The sequence below is a fragment of the Fusarium mangiferae genome (genome assembly GCF_900044065.1).
Source record: "Fusarium mangiferae strain MRC7560 genome assembly, contig: FMAN_scaffold018, whole genome shotgun sequence".
Classification (NCBI taxonomy): domain Eukaryota; kingdom Fungi; phylum Ascomycota; class Sordariomycetes; order Hypocreales; family Nectriaceae; genus Fusarium; species Fusarium mangiferae.
Window position 1 is genome coordinate 188,148 of NW_024573938.1, and position 17,726 is coordinate 205,873.

A 17,726-nucleotide genomic window follows, 5' to 3' on the forward strand; every position below is an offset into this window, starting at 1 on the left:
AAGAATTGGAATAGCCTTATCCATACCAAGGTAGTCTCGCCTATATAGTAATATTCTCTCTATAAAGTCTCAACCCACATTACAATCAAGACTTATCATTCAGACCATAGATTAAGTCTACGACGCTACGATAATGTCTATGAGGTGTCCCTCGATACCCCTAATCGCTGATGCCACTGTGCACGGCTGACAAGCCATACGTCATGAGGACATAAATCGGCACTGAATATGAGATTTAGACATGCTAGTAGACTGAGGATTAATTGATCAGATAGTGTTGATGTACATATGAGTGACTTTTGTTGCGTTCGCTTGCCGTGTGCCTCAGATATAATAGCCAAAGGTCATATTTAGCATAACAGATCAAGCTACGAACCCATATTAAATATCACCCCTTATGATCGGATGAATAAGTTCTGCAATAGCCAAGAGCTTTTCATCCTCGAACTTCTGTCCTGCCAGCTGCACAGATAATGGGAGCCCGTGGAACCTTTTGGGATCAAAGAGAGAATTAAGTCGGGCGTCTTCTGCCCCGAATGGCTCGAAGTTCGTATACGGAACATCAATATCCTTATCACAGCTCATCCCCAAAGGCAGAGAGATGGCCGGCCAATCGACGGCATTGAATATAGTCGTAAAGGTTGTATCTCTCCACTCATCAACTGGCAAAGCTGTGTTGGGGCTGGTGACCCAGAGCAGGGCATCAAGAGCATGGCCACTCGCGTTCCAAGCATTTTTCATCTGGATGTTTAGCCATGCAAGTTTTTGGTTGAGCTTGTGGATGTCATCGAGTTTGAGTTCCGTGGACCATCTGGACGACAAGATGCCTGTATCTTCAACAATCTTGGTGATCGGTTCTTTTGCTATTTGCCCCTTCAAAGTGGAAAGTCCCTGAACGTGGATGAAGGCTTTACAAAGATCCCAGACCTCGGCCATGTTTGGCGGCTGAAACTCAATGAGTTCGTAGCCCGCCTGGCGCAGACACTCTTGTGCTGCCAAGTAGCCCCTCCTGACGGGAGGGAATAGATGAAGATGGTTGTTTCTCGTCTCCAGAGCCCAAACCCCAATGCGAGGCCTAGTGGGCGCCGCAATATTCAACCAAGGTGACGGATACAGAAAGGGGTTCTTGTGCCACGGTTTTGCGTCGCTGACCACTTTGGATCCAAGTCGGATGTCTCGAACTGAATGACCCATGAAGCCAAATGTTGCAACGGGGCCCAGTTGCGTGATACCGATCATGCCTGGGTCTAGAATGGATCTACCATCAGCAGGGAGACGATAGCCGCTTGGCCGATAGCCAACGACTCCGTTCGCCATTGCTGGCATTCTAGCAGATCCGGCACCGTCTGACCCCAGCCCAAGCATCGATGCACCCATAGCAAGGGCAGTTCCCTCTCCACCAGACGATCCCCCGGCTCCGAACCCACTGTTATGCGCATTAAGGGTTCTTCCGAACACAACGTTGATGGTATCAGCGGCCAAGCATGTCTGGGGTACATTGGTCTTGGCTATAATGACAGCACCAGCGTCAACCATGATTTGAACAAGGTGCGAATTGGACTCTGCGGGGCTGAAGCACCAAGCCGCAATTCCTGCAGACGAGTCGTGTCCCTCAACGTCCATGTGGTCTTTAACAGTGATGGGAAGACCATGCAGAGGGCCAATCGGGGTGCCGGTGCGTTTGAGATGCTCGTCAAGCTCTGCAGCGCGATGAATGGCCTGGTCAAAGTTCACCTCAGTGATGAAATTGGTCAAGCTGTGCGCAACTGCAGCCCTCTTGCAGAAAGATGTGATCAGGCTCTTGGCCGTGACACTACCGGTAGCAAGGAGGCTGAGAATCCCAACAGCGTCATGCTTGGTATAATCAGTCAGATCAAGTTCCGTTGGTGTCAATATACTGCTGTTAAGCAGTTCTTTCAGAGGAAAATAGTCTCCTTGTGCATCTGGAGCCTCGATACTCCACTGCTTTGGGATTAGTGAAGCTTGATGCTGCCGCTTGCGTGTAACAATATCCTGCCATTCGTCGGAAGTAGGCATTGCGACTAAAATAAATACGTATAGACGATTTTGACAAAGTCGTAATTATGGTGTATCAAAGTGACTTGTTATCTCAAATGTGATGATTGTGAGAGTTACTATCCAGCTAGATTCCAGGCATATTTATTTACATTGTGCAACTCGGTATCGTGAGTTCCGATCTCATCTCATTCCGTGTCGTTTCCGAAATGACCAATCAGCCGCGCAAGCACAATGGCTACGCCACCTTTTACAGTAGAAACTTTAAACTTTCTAGACCAATAGATGATCAATCCGAAATTTTTCATCTGCCGAGACCAATCGGGATAGACCTTTTTCGGAGCACCTTTGAACCCCAGATGGCCTTCAGAATTATGTTAGAGATGATACCTGGCACTTGTTCATGAAGAGATAGACGAGAGACACGCCTTCGGAATATTGGATACATAGCCAGGATCGAGAATGTGTATTATAAATCCAGCTGATAGAACACGGTCTGGATGCATCACAACCATTAGTTAAGCGCACATGCCCACGGTTTCCATTTCGTTTTTGAAGCCCAAGACCAGCTATCACAATCTACAGTTATTTCAACTAAGCACTTCTACGTAACCTCAACATGACCACAGGCCAGGCTTTGCATACCAAGAAGATGGAGAGCGCACCGGACAAAGAGACGGTTGCTGACGTAGAGGTAGGAAACATGTCAAGATCCATTGACATGGTGCCTGGAACTAGGCTGTTGCTTGACCAAGGCCGGAACTCACTTGGTTCTTCCAGCGTCATCCTCTCCCCTGAGCCCTCCAGCGACCCCGAAGATCCCCTCAACTGGAGCATCCTCCGCAAGTCCATCTCCTTCTTTGTAGTTAATTTATACTCATTCATGGTCGCCGTCGTGGCATTGTCCACTGCTGTGACCTACGGAGCTCTGATTGCCGAGTTTCACACCACGGCAGAGTATCTTAATGTCGGAACCGCCATCTCTATTCTCCTTGTTGGGATGGGGAATATCATCTGGAACCCTCTGGTGAGCCTTTCCTGCCAAGCTTTACGGTCTCTGCACTACTCGGACTGGAAAGCGTCTAACAATCTCATCCCAGGCACTTCGCTATGGTCGCCGTCCAGTTTATATCTCGTCTTGTTTCTTGACTGGCATTGCCCAAGTAGTGGCGGCAACTGCGAGTAGAAGCGACGTCTTTGTCGGCTCTCGAATCTTGATGGGCTTTGTTGCAGCCCCCTTTGAGCAGCTTCCCGCGGTTACCGTCAATGATCAGTTCTTTGTTCATCAACGAGGCTTTACACTCTCGATGTATGTTCTTGCAGCTACTCTGGGGTAAGTAAGCAACATGAACGCTTGTTCAGCCGTTTTACTGATCTTCTTGACACACAGATCATTTCTCGGCCCGCTTGCCACGGGCTTCATCGTTGACGGCGTTGGATGGAGGTGGGTTTACTGGACCTTTGCCATCATTATGGCACTCGTCACCATCCTCGCCTTCTTCTTCCTAGAAGAAACTGGATACGATCGAGTGGACACCATAACCTCGACGTCCGAATCACCGACACAGCTCAAGAGCTACGCCGATCGATTGCGATTGATATCCAACTTGAAATTGTCTCAAAGCTTCGCATCCTTGTTCTTTGAACCCCTAAAACTTCTTGTTGAGCCAGTCATTCTGTGGTCAAGCTGCCTCTATGGTTTCGGCATTGCCTGGCTCTCAATCATGGCCTTTACATCCAATACAGTCTTTCAAAGCCCAGAATATGGTTACAACTTCAGCTACACTGAGGTCGGCCTAACGAGCCTTTCACCGCTTGTGGGTAGTTTACTCCTGTTTTACGTGGGTGGAGCTGGAACAGATCGATTCATGATATGGCAGGCTCGCCACAACGGCGGTATCATGGAACCCGAGTCAAGAATCTATGCCGCCCTTGTTGGGGGCCCTATCATGAGCGCTGGACTTGTTCTCTATGGAGTCGGGGCCTCTGCTAAGCTGCATTGGATGGTGCCAGTAGCGGGAATGGGTCTTATTGGAGCAGGCATCCCCATTGCTGGTGAAGTCTCTCTTGGCTATGTGACCGAATGTTACTCGCACAAGGCTGGACAGGCTACGACAGCCATGATAACAGTTCGGAATATCATTGCGTGTGGTATGATCTTCGCGACGGAGCCCTGGATCAATCACAATGGCTTGAGGGACACATTCATTATCATGGGTGCCCTCTGTCTTGTAGGATTTTGGTCTGGGGCTCTCCTGATCTGGAAGGGCAAAAGCTGTCGCCGTCGATCAGCAAAGGTTTGGGGATTGTCATGAGCTTTGCTGTTGGCCGATTGGAACTCCAGAGGGTTTCGGTCACGAGGAAGAGGCGAACCCTGGTGGGTCGCGCATATGTTCTAAAGTGTCAGGATGCGCCTTCATTGCTTGAGAATTCTGTGTGTTGCCAATTTTGTATTTACTTTTCGTAGCATTTCCTTATTCCTCTATGTTCTCATGATTCGTCTAGTCATTCCAGGCCTTTTGCCAACAATGTCAATCTGCGTACCACCTAATTGCCTTTGATCTCCATCAGTATATCACTATATGTGAGCAGATCTCCCGGTTAGCCAGTCAATGTGCCTGTAGACAACATTCAAAACTTGCCGTCAACTCTAATGCAGAATCAAATTCAAATCAGCTAAGAGTCTTTCAGTCATCCCCTGCTTGCCGTCACCCAGCTCATTTCAAATTTGACGATCAGTCAGTGAGAAAGAAGACAATATTTTCACCAATCGGACCCCCATAATACCCTCAGGGTGACGGATAGCATGGGATGGCTGAAAGACTCTTAGTTGACTTATGCCGTCGTATTCGGTAGATCTCTATTAACCCTTGTCACGACGAAACAGCGAATTAACTTCTTTTCCGAACGCTTTGACTTAGATAAGGCGCATGCTTCATTTCGGAGCTGACAAATGCTCCTTGGAGCTGCGCCGCTGCGGCGTTGACTTACTAATACATCAAGATTGCGTGTTCTTATCAACACCGCTAATTACCCAATGCATTGCCCAGACTCTAGCCAAAACCTTAATCATGTTGCGTAGACAGTTCAGGGCTGGGCACAAAATAGTAATCGCTAATAGTAATTACTATTTTGTGCCAATCCCGCGCGGTAGACTCTAGCCAAAACCTTAATCATGTTATACTTCATGGAAAGTGTGGCTTATAACTTTATTGTTATCTTGAGCCGGCAGTTTTACTCGGAACAAGACAATCCAATCTGTGATTCCGAAATGTCTTATTCGACTGGCTGCGGAATTCATCATGGAAAACAGGGCATACAAACTACAAATACATATATGTTTAAGCCAATTTAGTAAAGAATGTGAGAACTAGACTCTTAGAGACTCCCAACTACTTCAGCAAAATCATTCGTCACTCTTGCCTTGAAAAAGGAAATAGCTGCCTGTTCTTCTAACTCAGGAGCGTTCTTTGTTCTTTTCCTCTTTATCATGTCCAGCATTGCCCCAGATGCCCCTGCCAGCGGGTCTGCTGCTGCTCCGACCCAGAGCAGTCCTCCTCCACCTACTCAGGCACAATTGATGGCAATATTCGCAGCCCGAGCGAAAAATGACCATGACGCTATGATATTATATGCAGCTGTTCTTGCTGCTTTAATCGGTCTCTTCACTATTGTTCATATCTTCGTGTACTTGTGGCGAAAGTCAAGCCTTGCCCAGGTTTCGGCTACTGTTCCACCCCCTTTCAACTACTCAGAAAGGTCAGAATGAATCAAAGCTACTACTAGTTTATTCTAACCTATATAGTATAAAACGTCTCTTATTGCGAAAAGTCCCTGGTGCACCATCGCTGGGTCACGCTCTCCTTTACATCACCTATCTTGGACTTAACGTCGGTCTCGTTTTCGTATACACCGACGATAGTATACTGCCACTACATGTCATCGTCGCAGCTCGAACTGGATGGTATATAAGCTCTTTCTTCCTCTTGGCCGTCATTAACTATCTTTAGGCTGGCCATCGCGAATCTTTGCTTGACAGTGTTCCTCAGTCTTAAGATCACGCCGCTTGGTTTTCTTGTAGGATGGACCTACGAGCGGCTGAACCCATTTCACAGAGTGTCGGGGTTAATGACCTTCATTCTCGTCCTTGTTCATGCGGCTTCATATTCATCCTTCTTCCTGGAACAGCAAAATGCTGCGCGTCTACGGGTACTAGACGAGATCTTCGGCATTGTCGCCGGCTTCACTCTTTTCACAGTGGTGGCTGTTGCCTTGACCTTGCAGCGTCGACGTTACGAGCTCTTTTATGTTCTGCATGTTCTCTTTTTTATTGCATCCTTGGTGTTCATATGCCTTCATCATCCAACTGCGGCTGAGAGGGTTATCATCCCCATCAGTGTAGCCGCTGGAATATGGTTTTTCGATCGCCTAGCACGAGCATCTAGGTTAGTGTACCACGGTGTTAACAACTCCGCAACACTACAGCCACTGGCCAGTGGCGGCACGAGGGTCATTATGCGAAAGAATCTATCGGGCGCAAGGTCTGGGCAGCACGCATTTCTCTGGATCCCTGGGGTCCGGTTGTTTGAGTCTCATCCCTTTACCATTGTGAACACGCAACCACTTGAGTTTCTGATTGAGGCTCGTGACGGTTTCACTCGCGACCTGCATGATTACGCCGTCAAAAATTCGGGGGTGACACTGAAAGCATCTGTCGAAGGGCCTTACGGACAAATACCGGAACCCGCTCTTTACGACAAAATATTGATCTTTGCTGGTGGTAGTGGCGCAACTTTCGGAATTGGTATTGCACTTCAACTTCTGAAAGATCTTGGCAACATTATCAAAAGAGATATCACAGTGGTTTGGGTTATGAGAAATCCAGGTACGCCTCCCGTTGCCGTCACACGATTCAACCGACTAATCAGTTGCTGGTTGCAGATCTTTTGGAATGGTTTTCATTTCACATCGAACACCTCGCCCGCGCCCAGGGATTCAAAGTCTTGATCCACATTACTGACCAAATAGAGCTTAGTAAGATTGTTTTCAGTGACCAGGCAGCGCCGGCGACAAGAGACTCTCCAGAAGGGACACTTGTCTCAGAAGGGCAATTGGGAACGACATTGACGGATGATACACCCAGTCAGTCCGATGCTCAACGAGGCTTTATGTATGCGACTCCGATCCACTTCGGACGTCCTCAAGTTGACGACATTGTCGCCCAAACTATAGAGGGCATGCCTGCAAGTTCACGAGTATTGGTTTTGGGATGTGGACCTCCCAGTTTGTTGCAAGACATGAGGCAGTCGACCACTTCCCGAATGACCCCAAATGGTGCTGGGATATCTCTTCAATTTGAGCAATTCGGATGGTGAGAGGTCAGTAGGTGTTGTCATTCTGGAAACATGCAAACCTAGGACATCAAGACCGAGTCATGAGCAAAAGGTGATCGTTTGGTCCTGAGCACTTGCATCACCCAGGTCAAGTTAACTAGCTCCCAACTCGAACTGATCCTTATGCTTTCTTCGATCTAGATACCGCTATTTAAACAATCAGTCTTAGACATCAATACACTAAATCATCTTGACATAGAAAAGTTTATTGGCCGTTGCATGCAGGAAATACTAACTTCCAGATTTATCTTGGAAATTAAACCATTTACCAATCTCGTATAACATGCATGGTACGTGGATCATTCATTGTACGTCTCGCTCCGCCTTCTGTCTCGCTGCCCATAACTTGATATCTATAAGATCTGGGAGGAGTGTCCTGGTCTCCTCGACTTCACCTGGCTGGCAGTTGTCGTAATACAACCACTATAGCACTGGTCAGTAACATCCACGAGATACCGATCGAGACACTCACGTCGAACATCTGTTTATAATGGTGCGGAGTCAGTCGAATGACTAACCACCGGGGGAGCCAGATTTGCGGCCAACCTCTCTGGCCCTCGCCATCTTCCAACGCAGCCCGAAGTTCTGTCACATTAGCAACCTGGCCTGCGATGGTCAGAGTTCTTTTCTTGAATCGTGTCGGGCTAAGTAAGGCCATGGCAACTGTTTTGCCGATATCTTCGCATGCGATATACTTCTGTTTCGTGTTTCCCAATAGAGCTGCCATGGCTCCAAGAAAGAAACTGCGGCCAATGCCTGGAGGAGGAATGACTTCCATGAACCCAACAGGTCGTACAATGGTCCATGATAAACCAGACTCACGCAAGTACTCTTCAAGCTTATACTTAGTGTAGAAATGATCTACAGCCTGCGCTATATCTGCTCCGGCCACAGAGGAGAAGACAACATGTTTTAAGCCTGGAAGACGAAATTTCCGTCAAAGGTCAATAAGCGTAGCGATTTAAGGAAGATGGCAACTTATTATAGGTACCTGCAGTCTTGGCGGCATCGATGAATTGCCTGCCTTGTTCGAGTTCTCCGTCCGTATCCTTGTAACCCCGAAAGTCGGTGACGAGGTAGGCAGCATCGACTCCGACAAGAGCTTGAGCGAGACTTTCAAGGTCAAGAAGATCGCCTTTGACGAGTTGCACACCTCTGTTGGCAAGGCTGTATGCGGGGACTGACGTTGTGTTACGTGTGAGTGCTCGAACAGCGAGGTCCGTCCTTCCAGAAGAGAGTAGGGCTTTTACAACGCCACCTCCCTGCTGACCAGTTGCACCGACAACTAAAACAGTAGGCATCTTTGGAGCTAGATCTTTGAATGTTTGTCAGGTAGTTTTAATTATTAGACGGTGATCAGGCGGTACAAGACCATTTCATGCACTTGTTTCGGCTTAAGTACGAATTGATCTCGGACTTCGGAGCCCCATCAATGCCGAAAGTTTATACGATGGAGCAAGCACGGGGGTTAAGGACAAACTTTAGCTTCATATAAGGCTTATGGCAAGGGAAAGAAAAGAAAACTGAAAAAATAAGAAAGTATACTAAAACATACAATTACTTGATATTTTATTAAGGATTATTAGTCCTTTTATTGTCTATAATTTTAGTCAATAAATTACAATATAGTAATTATAAAAGCTTAAACTTTAGTAATAAATATATTTTTAAAATACTTAAATAAGTCGTAAAGCCAACCCTAAGTTCCTACCTATAAAGCAGCAATGAGTTATAATTAACATTCTCCTTTTAGAACAAGCATTATAGCACGTACTTATTTATAAGGTTAGGCAGATGAAATTTATTAATCATAAAATCAGTTACGCTAAGTATCAGAGATATCAATCAACTGATTATATTTGGCCATCATTCTCCGATCATAACTCGATGCTCAGGGTACCTTGCAGAGGCAGATCTCGACTACTTCGACCGACATAAATAGCATAGTTGCCCTGCTGGAGTTGCCATTCCTGCGCATTAACATCCCAGACACTCAAGTCTCGGCGAGTAAGCTCAAAGGTCACGGTAGCCGTCTCTCCAACTTTGATAGACGGCTTTGTAAAGCCACGCAGCTGTCTCACAGGACCATCAGGAACACCAACGTACAGTTGTGCAACCTCCTTGCCGTCGACAGAGCCAGTATTGCTAACGCTTGCTGTCACAGTAGCAACAACATCCCACAGATCTGAACGGCCTCCCTCGGTAACAGCACCAGCTGGGTATTCTTGTGTCTGGGCCTGGGACTTTGTGACTTGAAGATTCGTGTACTCAAAGGTTGTGTAGCTCAAACCAAAACCAAACTCGAAGCGAGGGGTGATATTCTTGGCATCGAAGTGTCGGTAGTCAATGAAGACACCCTCAGAGAAGTCGGACTGGGGAAAGTGTTGGAACTGGTTGGGGGCGAGAGTCAAGTCTGGCTTCAGCAGGTGACCATAGTCCGTCTCGTTGCGAGCAACAGTGTACGGGAGACGTCCCGATGGATTCTCATCGCCATATAGCAACGAAACAAGAGCATCTCCACTGTCCTGACCCGGAAGATGAGCGTAGATAATAGCGGTGACGTTAGGGTGGCTAAAGAAGCCATCCACAAGGCGCGTTCCAGCATTGTGAAGAACAACAATAGTGTTGGCGCACTTGTCGGCGACGTTGTTGATAAGCTCGTCAGTATAGGCATCATAAGTAGAAGGTCTATCCCAGCCTTCGCTAGCCCAAGCATTACCGGCGACGATGCAAGCTTCGGAAGTAGGGTTGACACTAGGATCCCAGCTCTCAAAGTCCCAGAAAAGCGCAGTGCCCTCTTTTTTAGCCCTAGAAACGAATGCGTCGAAAGGTGAGCTGAAAAGAGTCCAAGCGCTGGCACCCGACCCTCCACCCGAAATGATGGTTCCGTTGGGCGCAATGGCGGAGTATGTAAGGCTCAAGTTTCCAAGAAAGCCGATGTTCAGCTCAGTGATGTTGGCAGATTGGGCACCGATAGACCAAGGGGAGAACATGCCTTGGGCGGGCTCTGGCGTGTTCTTGTCAGGAGCTTTGTGAGAGTATCCGAACAAAGAAACGAGCTTCATGTTCGACTTGAAAGGCAGTGCAGTGTTAGTGTTCTTGACTAGAACATGGCCTTCGACTGCACCGTCCCAAATAGTAGGCTTGGAGCTTGCGTTGCGAGCGTCTACTACGGGGTGAGGCTCCCAAAGCTTGGCAGCGAGTCCGTGACCTGGTTCTTCTGTGTCTTGGTCCTGATTCAACTGATACCAAGTAGCAAGGAGTCTAGATTATTGTCAGTGAAAGGAAAGTTGAGAGACTAGAATCAGCTTATCGTACCGTGTAACCATATTGTCGACTTGTGACTCGGGAATGGTTCCGTTGTTCACACCAAGGGTGAGGTTGGCACCCCACAATATCGAGCTGGGCATCACAACATCCAGGCCGGCCAGCGCTGAAGCCATACCAGATTGCTGTGCCCCCCAGTCCGAGACGACAAAGCCCTGGAAACCCAGCTCACCTTTGAGAAGGCCATTGAGAAGCTTGGAGTTCTGGCATGCATGTGAATTGTTTGCTCTGTTGTAGCTGCACATCACACTGGCGAGTCCGGCGTGGACTGCATCAGCGAAAGGCCTGTCAGGTGTTAGCAAATGTCAACGATACAGCCCAGGTACCATGGCTTACCAAAGATATAATTCATGAAGTGTCTTATCATCGAGATTCGATGAGATTGCATCAGCCCCAGTGATGGACGCAGCAAGTCTATGAGTCTCTTGCTCTTGGGCGAGGAAGTGTTTCCCGCACGCAACAACTCCGGCATCCTGGATACCAGCGACAGCTTCATGTCCCAACTTGCCCGCCAGGTAGGGATCATTGGAAAAGCCCTCCCAGTTCCGCCCACCTTCAACTACTCGGCCCAATGGTCCAAATACTGGACCAAGAAGGATGTTGACTCCCTTGGCTTTGGCCTCAGCGCCCATGTAGTAACTCCGGCTGTAAGTCAATTCCGGATTCCAGCTTGCGCCGACATGGATCCCTGACGGAAACGAGCTCACGTAATCTGTGTTGCGGACGCCGTTGCCAGCGTCTGCTAGACATAGTCCAGGAAACCCTACACGAGGAATGCCAGGTATGAAGCCAGAGCAGCCAGTAGTTGTCTGACCTCCTGTAGTTAAGTTGACTTTCTCTTCAAGAGTCAACTGGGACACCAGGTTCTTGGCTTTGGCTACGGCTGCGGCCCATGATCCGGTGTCTACCTGTTGCGCTTCTCAAGAGATTAGTATAGCTCATGTAATTGTAGAGAGAGTGCTCACGTGTAGGATACACCGGCGGAGATTGACCGTAGAAGTAAGTATCATCGGTGATGACATTTTCTGGTTGCTTTTGAGCTAGTAGACCCTGGCTCATCAGAGACAGGGCCGCCAAGCAAGATATAGAAGTAGGAAACATTGCGACTCTATTGCTTGTCTCGATGCCTGGACATACTGCAGTTGCCTTCAGGATCTGCGCTCTTTATATACACCATTTTCAACCTCACAGCATGTAAAAACAAGACGAACCGGCCATCAACCCCCCGCTCATCGGCAAAAGACATCGGCTCCTCTGGTCACTCGTCCCAACACATCGGGGAACTTAGCAAATAACATGGTGATTCTGAATAATGGATCTCTGTCTCTAGCCTTTACGCAATGCTTTTAAATGGGCAGGAAACTCGGCAATAGCGTTACTTTTACAGAAAACCGTCGAGGATATTCGGGCCTTTTAACGAGTCACTGGGACTGTGGGGTCTATGTCGTCGCCTGACATTGGCTTCCCCGACTTTTCAGTGACAAGGGGACAGGCCATCTCCCCAGTTTTCTCCACCTCCGCCTTTCTGGTTTCGGGTTAAGCTTGGCTGCATTTACCCCAGAATTATGCGCTCTCCGGTAATGTGACCTCGATTGAGTTAGTGATTGAGTTCGATCGCTGCCCGTCCCCGACCTTTACCCGGCATGTCACATCGTTCCCTTAATCCCCGACGGGATATCCGTCGTCTTGCGGCATCGGCCTTGAAAATTTGCACTGTCTGTCTTCCTCTTGCTAGTATTGTAGCACCGAGAAGCTGCCGAGAGGGTTCGATGCGTGCAGCTTGCGCTAACGCCGTTCATCATCACGAGAGAATCGAGGACCACACCATTGGATCAAGCGCGAACAGGAACAAAAAGGAAGCAGACCATCCGCCAAAAAACATACAACAGCGGGGATTCGCTGGTCGTCACCGACCCAACTACTAATCCGCCCCTTATCAGCTTATCTATGGGAGAGCGGACGGGATCCCGAGTTCTCTGATAGGTATGGTCGTATGTGCTTGTTTCCAGGTCTGTGATGGAATATACAGGCACTCAAAGGATGAGGAAACATGATTATCGCTAAATTTCGACTATCACGGAACTCGTGTATGAATTTACCGATTCGTTACAACTTAGAGAGCTCACAGGCCTCTTTGCTAGAGTCTACTTTACTATATAATTACCAGCAGAGTCTGATCTTAGTTAAGATAGAAAAGAAGTTAAACTTTACAAAGATGAGGCTCTGTTGTACTAATATGTGTTAAAAGGGCGTAGCTTATAGATTAGCTCTAATTTAAAGTCCGGCACTTGTTCTCATAGACCGTGAGCCTCCTAGCAGAAAGCCGCCTCTCTTGACAATCACCCCTGGTCAACTTCTCCTCATCATGTGACTGATTCCAAGACACTACACCATTCGTTGAAGCTCAGACTACCCCTTGATGCATGTCATGCAACTACTATGACTATTGGTCTCTTATTCCACGGTTCATGACCTTGGGAATAAACCTTCCTCGGCCCCCTCATCAAATCAAGCAAATAGCCGAACTGGCTATATGGAATGTCATGGACGAAGCGCCATATCTTCCCCTTCTATACTAGGCATTCGAGTTTGCCCAAGTCGATCCAGCCTTTATTTCACTCTCGGTAGGGCAACATCCGAGCTACGGTGGGATAATTGTTGTGCTCGACTTGATAGGGGCGTCTCGGACGAGTATTCGAGATCCGCGCTTGTTTTTGGGCCTTTTTGAGCGGCTGTTTATTGCGTCAGCTACGCTTCAGTCACGAGAAGAGGGAGACCTACCAATGAACTTGAACGCGATTGCATAACGGAGACTCTATAATTGTTCCCCCGGCATCTCACTCTGGATAGACAGATGCTCTTGAGAACAAATTGTCCCATGAACCCATTACCCACCGCTCATATTCATCCTTTTCCTCTTCTGGAGACCTTTGTTCCCTCGCCTTCGACACATCAATGTCATGTCTTATTCTCTTGGATGCGGGTGCAAAACTTGGCGTTGACTGAACCGAACTGTGATACGCGTCTTGCCGTATCTTTTCTTCGAGATCCTGGAGTAGGAAGCGTTCGTATTCCGTCACATTCAGCTTATGAAGAATGTTTGCAGGGCCTCTATCACGGTCGCCGGTCGAATCGCTGGAGTCGACTGAGCACGGAGATGATCCGGAATGATCTTGTTTCGAGTTTGATGTAAACTGGTGAACAAACTGAAGAGATGAGTCGCGACGGCTTGTGTGAGGTCGTTTTCTCTTTCGTTCGTCGGGGCGGTGCGACGGTCGAGGTGAAGAACTTGTTGTTTCAATGTCGGATGCTCGCAGGTAAAGAAGTGCAGGCACCACGACATTATGCGATCCGTCTCTAAGCAAAGCAGCATCCGAAACATTCCAGTATGGGGTATGTACAACAGCTACTGTTATTGGTGAAGCTGCCATTTTGGAGATGCAATGTGGGGTTGGATGAGAAAAGCTATGGCTGGCCCCTGGGTACCCGAAGACCGATGCTTCAGCCGAGTTATAAGACCGGTCATACCTTTGACTGATTTCGCGGGAGGTTCAAGAGGTAACAATCAAGACGTTTAATGCAGTTTGGCAGACAATCCTACTTCGGTCCGAGCTGGCAATTACCGATGCACGTAGTCATGCCTTGAGTCAACGTCGCTAGTCAGTGCACTCCACCCGAGTCATATGGCCATGCCATGCTATGTCATGCATCAATTATCCACAACACACTGCCCACAGAAGATGCAATAAAACTTGATACTGATGGGAGGTACTGAGAAGTGTTGACTGAAGCTGTTTATCTAGTATCTGTTGATAATGTCTTTTTCCGGGCCGCAATTAGAACCCCGTAGGTCACTCTTCAGAAAGCCACTCACAGGAACGCTAACCTATTATGGCCAGTGATCGGGAACCTCTCCATATGGCAATGGATCTTCGAGGGCGATGAGCTCCTATTAGGCCAATCAACTTCAGCGGATCAAACACTATCTCAGACTCGCGGATTTCACGACAGCGCCACGGGAGAATTCCTCTCATATCATGACTTGAAGCACATTGCTACCACCGTCTCTACGATTCTGTATCAAGAATATGATGTCAGACCTGGACAAAAGATTGCCATCATTGGGCAGAACTCTATCTGGTATCCTGTTGCAATGCTAGCCGCGAGTCGACTGGGTGCTGTAGTCACTTTGTTACCGCCTGGCTCAATGAAGGATGATCTGATCTATTTCCTTGAAACGTCAAAGACCGCGCTTGTGTTTACTGACACCGGCGCCGCTGATGAAGTCAAAGCCGCTTGCAAATCAATCGGATTGTCGCCAAGAAATATTCTGAGACTAGATGGGTCCCAGGATGAGAAGAACAGCCTACAGAATCTGCGGCAACAAGGAGAATCACTCTACCCGTCATCATATACAACATCCTGGGAACCTAGATACACCGAGAAATCCCCTTGTGCATTTCTTTCCTGGAGCTCTGGCACCACTGGAAAGCCCAAAGCTGTAAGTCACACGCTTCTCCTATAGCCAATCGACTGTCCCAGACGAGGCGATGCTAATCTTGGTGGTCATCAGGTCCAGATATCTCACGCCAACGTCATCAGCCAACTCCGTCAGATCAGCGCTCTCACTCCACCCAACCGGCGGCGGACTGTACTGGGTGTTCTGCCCTTTTACCATAGTAAGTGAAGTAGTCTTTCTGGGCGTCCTTGACTGACAAGACTAGTCACTGGTCTGGTTCATTTACTTCATTTACCTATTATTCTCGAGCAGCAAATGGTTATAATGGCCAAGTTCGATATGAAGCAGATGATGGAGACCATTGTGAGGTTCAAATGCGATGAGCTATGGCTTGTGCCTCGTGAGTTAGCCTTGTTATCTGTCAAGAGAATTTTGAACTGACTTGCCTAGCTCTGCTCATCCGATTGTTAAACGATAAATCGGCTCAAGGATACGACCTATCATTTGTCAAACAATTCAACACGGGCGCAGCCCCATTGGCTGATCAGGTCATCGCCCAGCTTGCGAGAAAGTTCCCAACTGTTGCTGTCCGACAAGCCTGGGGCATGACAGAGACAACGTCTTGCTTGACGGTGACTCCGCCGGATTTGAGCACCTGGAGCAACGCCTCAAAGGTTGGCAAGTTGGTCCCAGGGACTGAAATACGCGTGGTAGACCCCGACACAGGAGATGATGTGCCAGCTGGAAATGCCGGAGAGGTGAGAAACCCTTTGTTCTGAGAAGTGTCAGAGCTGGCTGACATGTTGGTAGATATGGGCCAAAGGGCCTCAAGTCACTATGGGTTACCTGGATCGCCCTGAGGAAACAGCAGCATCGTATCTAGAAGATGGATTCTTCAAGACTGGTGACCTTGGCTCAATCGACAACGAAGGATTCATCACGATCCACGACCGAATCAAAGAGATGATCAAGGTCAGTCTCACTTCCTGCTACAAAATGTTCCAAGAACTGACCCTAGCCATGCAGGTACGAGGACATGCAGTAGCTCCAGCTGAACTCGAAGATCTTCTTCATGGTCACCCCAAAGTCAAAGATGCTGCCATAATTGGCATCCCCGATGACTATTCTGGTGAGACACCCAGAGCCTTTGTAGTACTTGCAGGCGGCGTCCAAGGCGGGCCAGAGGTTGTGAAGGAGTTACAGGACTTTGTCGCGGAGAGGAAAGCGAAGCATAAACGTTTGAGTGGAGGCATTGAGTTTATGGATCAGATTCCGAAGAGTCCTTCTGGAAAGATTCTGCGTCGGGTGTTGAAGGCTTCATGGAAAGAGAAGATGGAGTCGCAGAGGGCGAAACTGTAAAATACATACTGTAAGACAGCAATTGTCACCATATTATCTTGCATGCAACATCCTGGTGTACGCTTTCTGGATTTCGAACGGTCACTTATCAATACATCACAGACTGATAATTATAGGCCTCAAACATCTTAATCGTCGATGGAAGCCCACTACCAGATGCAAACAAAGTTGATTCACAGTCTTACGGCGATATCAGGTGCTTGAGGTCTACCATGATAAATACAATGTGCTTGATGATTGCTATGTCCTCTATGCTGGCGGAACATTAGGCTCTCCCTGGCTGTCATAGTACTGGATCCTCTGTTGCAAGATCTCAGTCAAGATAGCTGGATGGGTAGAAACCCACAGCTTCCCATCTGCGATCTGTTGTATTATGATACGACTCGCTTCATCAATACCCATCCCCCTCTCCCGCGCCATCTCAGCCATTGACCTCCGATGTTCTTCCCAAGCCGCGTCTCCCGTTGAGGTATCGTGCTGAGCACGGTCGAAGATACCCGTATTCAGCAGTCCTGGAATCACAGAGCTAACATGTATGGACGTCTTCTGAGACCTCATTTCCACATGCAGTGACTCGGTGAAAGCTTGTACGGCGTGCTTTGTGACTGCATATGCTGATTGACCTGGGATGGTGGTGAACGCCCCGACGCTCGAAACATTGGCGATCCAGCATTCCTTCCCTGATGCGATCATGCGAGGTAGAAAGGCCCTAACACCATGAATAGGACCATGGATGTTGATGTTCAAAGTCGCCTCCCATCGGGCGGAAGATAATTCCCACAATGGACCCAGTGTCTCGATTGCCGCGTTGTTGATGAGCAGTTGAACATCTCCATAGTGAGTGTGAACATATTCAGCCAGTGCATCCAGCTCGTCTGGTCTAGATACGTCAACAGCCCTCGCTTCAGCTTTTCCTTTCGTGGCTATGATCTCTGAGGCAACTTCTCTGGCGCGTTTGAGATCGATGTCAGCGATAATGACGGTCATCCCGAATAATGCGATATGGCGTGCGAGACCAGAACCCAGACCGCCTCCGGCTCCTGTTATCACTGCAACGCCGCTGTTGAATGCTTTCTCTGGGCTTTGAGGTGTCATGGCTAGTGATCAATGAGCGAGATAAATGTCGCCTGTCATTAGAAGAGTACTAGCTGGGGGACCTTCGGGCACTTATA

At 48.2% G+C, this 17,726-nt stretch overlaps 8 protein-coding genes and 1 non-coding gene across 9 annotated transcripts; 3 read left to right on the forward strand and 6 right to left on the reverse strand.

The window, feature by feature from the left end:
- Nucleotides 1-381: 381 nt before the first annotated feature.
- FMAN_11835 (uncharacterized protein) lies at nucleotides 382-2,037 on the reverse strand (the record flags this gene model as incomplete). The annotated part of the gene is made up of 1 exon (XM_041824551.1): nucleotides 382-2,037. One exon carries the CDS (start codon nucleotides 2,035-2,037, stop codon nucleotides 382-384), a length of 1,656 nt encoding a protein of 551 aa, XP_041690020.1.
- A 598-nt stretch (nucleotides 2,038-2,635) lies between these two features.
- FMAN_11836 (uncharacterized protein) lies at nucleotides 2,636-4,331 on the forward strand (the record flags this gene model as incomplete). The annotated part of the gene is made up of 3 exons (XM_041824552.1): nucleotides 2,636-3,043; nucleotides 3,117-3,349; nucleotides 3,407-4,331. The coding sequence occupies 3 exons, from the start codon at nucleotides 2,636-2,638 to the stop codon at nucleotides 4,329-4,331; spliced, it is 1,566 nt and encodes a 521-aa protein (XP_041690021.1).
- A 1,175-nt stretch (nucleotides 4,332-5,506) lies between these two features.
- Nucleotides 5,507-7,391, forward strand: FMAN_11837 (uncharacterized protein; the record flags this gene model as incomplete). The annotated part of the gene is made up of 4 exons (XM_041824553.1): nucleotides 5,507-5,775; nucleotides 5,822-5,980; nucleotides 6,027-6,901; nucleotides 6,958-7,391. 4 exons carry the CDS (start codon nucleotides 5,507-5,509, stop codon nucleotides 7,389-7,391), a joined length of 1,737 nt encoding a protein of 578 aa, XP_041690022.1.
- A 321-nt stretch (nucleotides 7,392-7,712) lies between these two features.
- FMAN_11838 (uncharacterized protein) lies at nucleotides 7,713-8,710 on the reverse strand (the record flags this gene model as incomplete). Its single annotated transcript, XM_041824554.1, has 3 exons — nucleotides 7,713-7,832; nucleotides 7,882-8,327; nucleotides 8,401-8,710. The coding sequence occupies 3 exons, from the start codon at nucleotides 8,708-8,710 to the stop codon at nucleotides 7,713-7,715; spliced, it is 876 nt and encodes a 291-aa protein (XP_041690023.1).
- Nucleotides 8,711-9,286: 576 nt separating this feature from the next.
- Nucleotides 9,287-11,758, reverse strand: FMAN_11839 (putative beta-glucosidase precursor; the record flags this gene model as incomplete). Its single annotated transcript, XM_041824555.1, has 4 exons — nucleotides 9,287-10,673; nucleotides 10,728-11,021; nucleotides 11,073-11,644; nucleotides 11,702-11,758. The coding sequence occupies 4 exons, from the start codon at nucleotides 11,756-11,758 to the stop codon at nucleotides 9,287-9,289; spliced, it is 2,310 nt and encodes a 769-aa protein (XP_041690024.1).
- An 855-nt stretch (nucleotides 11,759-12,613) lies between these two features.
- rrna43 lies at nucleotides 12,614-12,729 on the reverse strand. The gene has a single exon (XR_005994035.1). It is a non-coding gene; the product is annotated as a ribosomal RNA (ribosomal RNA).
- Nucleotides 12,730-13,573: 844 nt separating this feature from the next.
- On the reverse strand, nucleotides 13,574-14,167 carry FMAN_11840 (uncharacterized protein; the record flags this gene model as incomplete). Its single annotated transcript, XM_041824557.1, has 1 exon — nucleotides 13,574-14,167. The coding sequence occupies one exon, from the start codon at nucleotides 14,165-14,167 to the stop codon at nucleotides 13,574-13,576; it is 594 nt and encodes a 197-aa protein (XP_041690025.1).
- Nucleotides 14,168-14,551: 384 nt separating this feature from the next.
- Nucleotides 14,552-16,554, forward strand: FMAN_11841 (uncharacterized protein; the record flags this gene model as incomplete). Its single annotated transcript, XM_041824558.1, has 7 exons — nucleotides 14,552-14,582; nucleotides 14,636-15,237; nucleotides 15,310-15,415; nucleotides 15,461-15,595; nucleotides 15,646-15,953; nucleotides 16,006-16,167; nucleotides 16,222-16,554. 7 exons carry the CDS (start codon nucleotides 14,552-14,554, stop codon nucleotides 16,552-16,554), a joined length of 1,677 nt encoding a protein of 558 aa, XP_041690026.1.
- Nucleotides 16,555-16,803: 249 nt separating this feature from the next.
- Nucleotides 16,804-17,649, reverse strand: FMAN_11842 (uncharacterized protein; the record flags this gene model as incomplete). Its single annotated transcript, XM_041824559.1, has 1 exon — nucleotides 16,804-17,649. The coding sequence occupies one exon, from the start codon at nucleotides 17,647-17,649 to the stop codon at nucleotides 16,804-16,806; it is 846 nt and encodes a 281-aa protein (XP_041690027.1).
- Nucleotides 17,650-17,726: the final 77 nt, after the last annotated feature.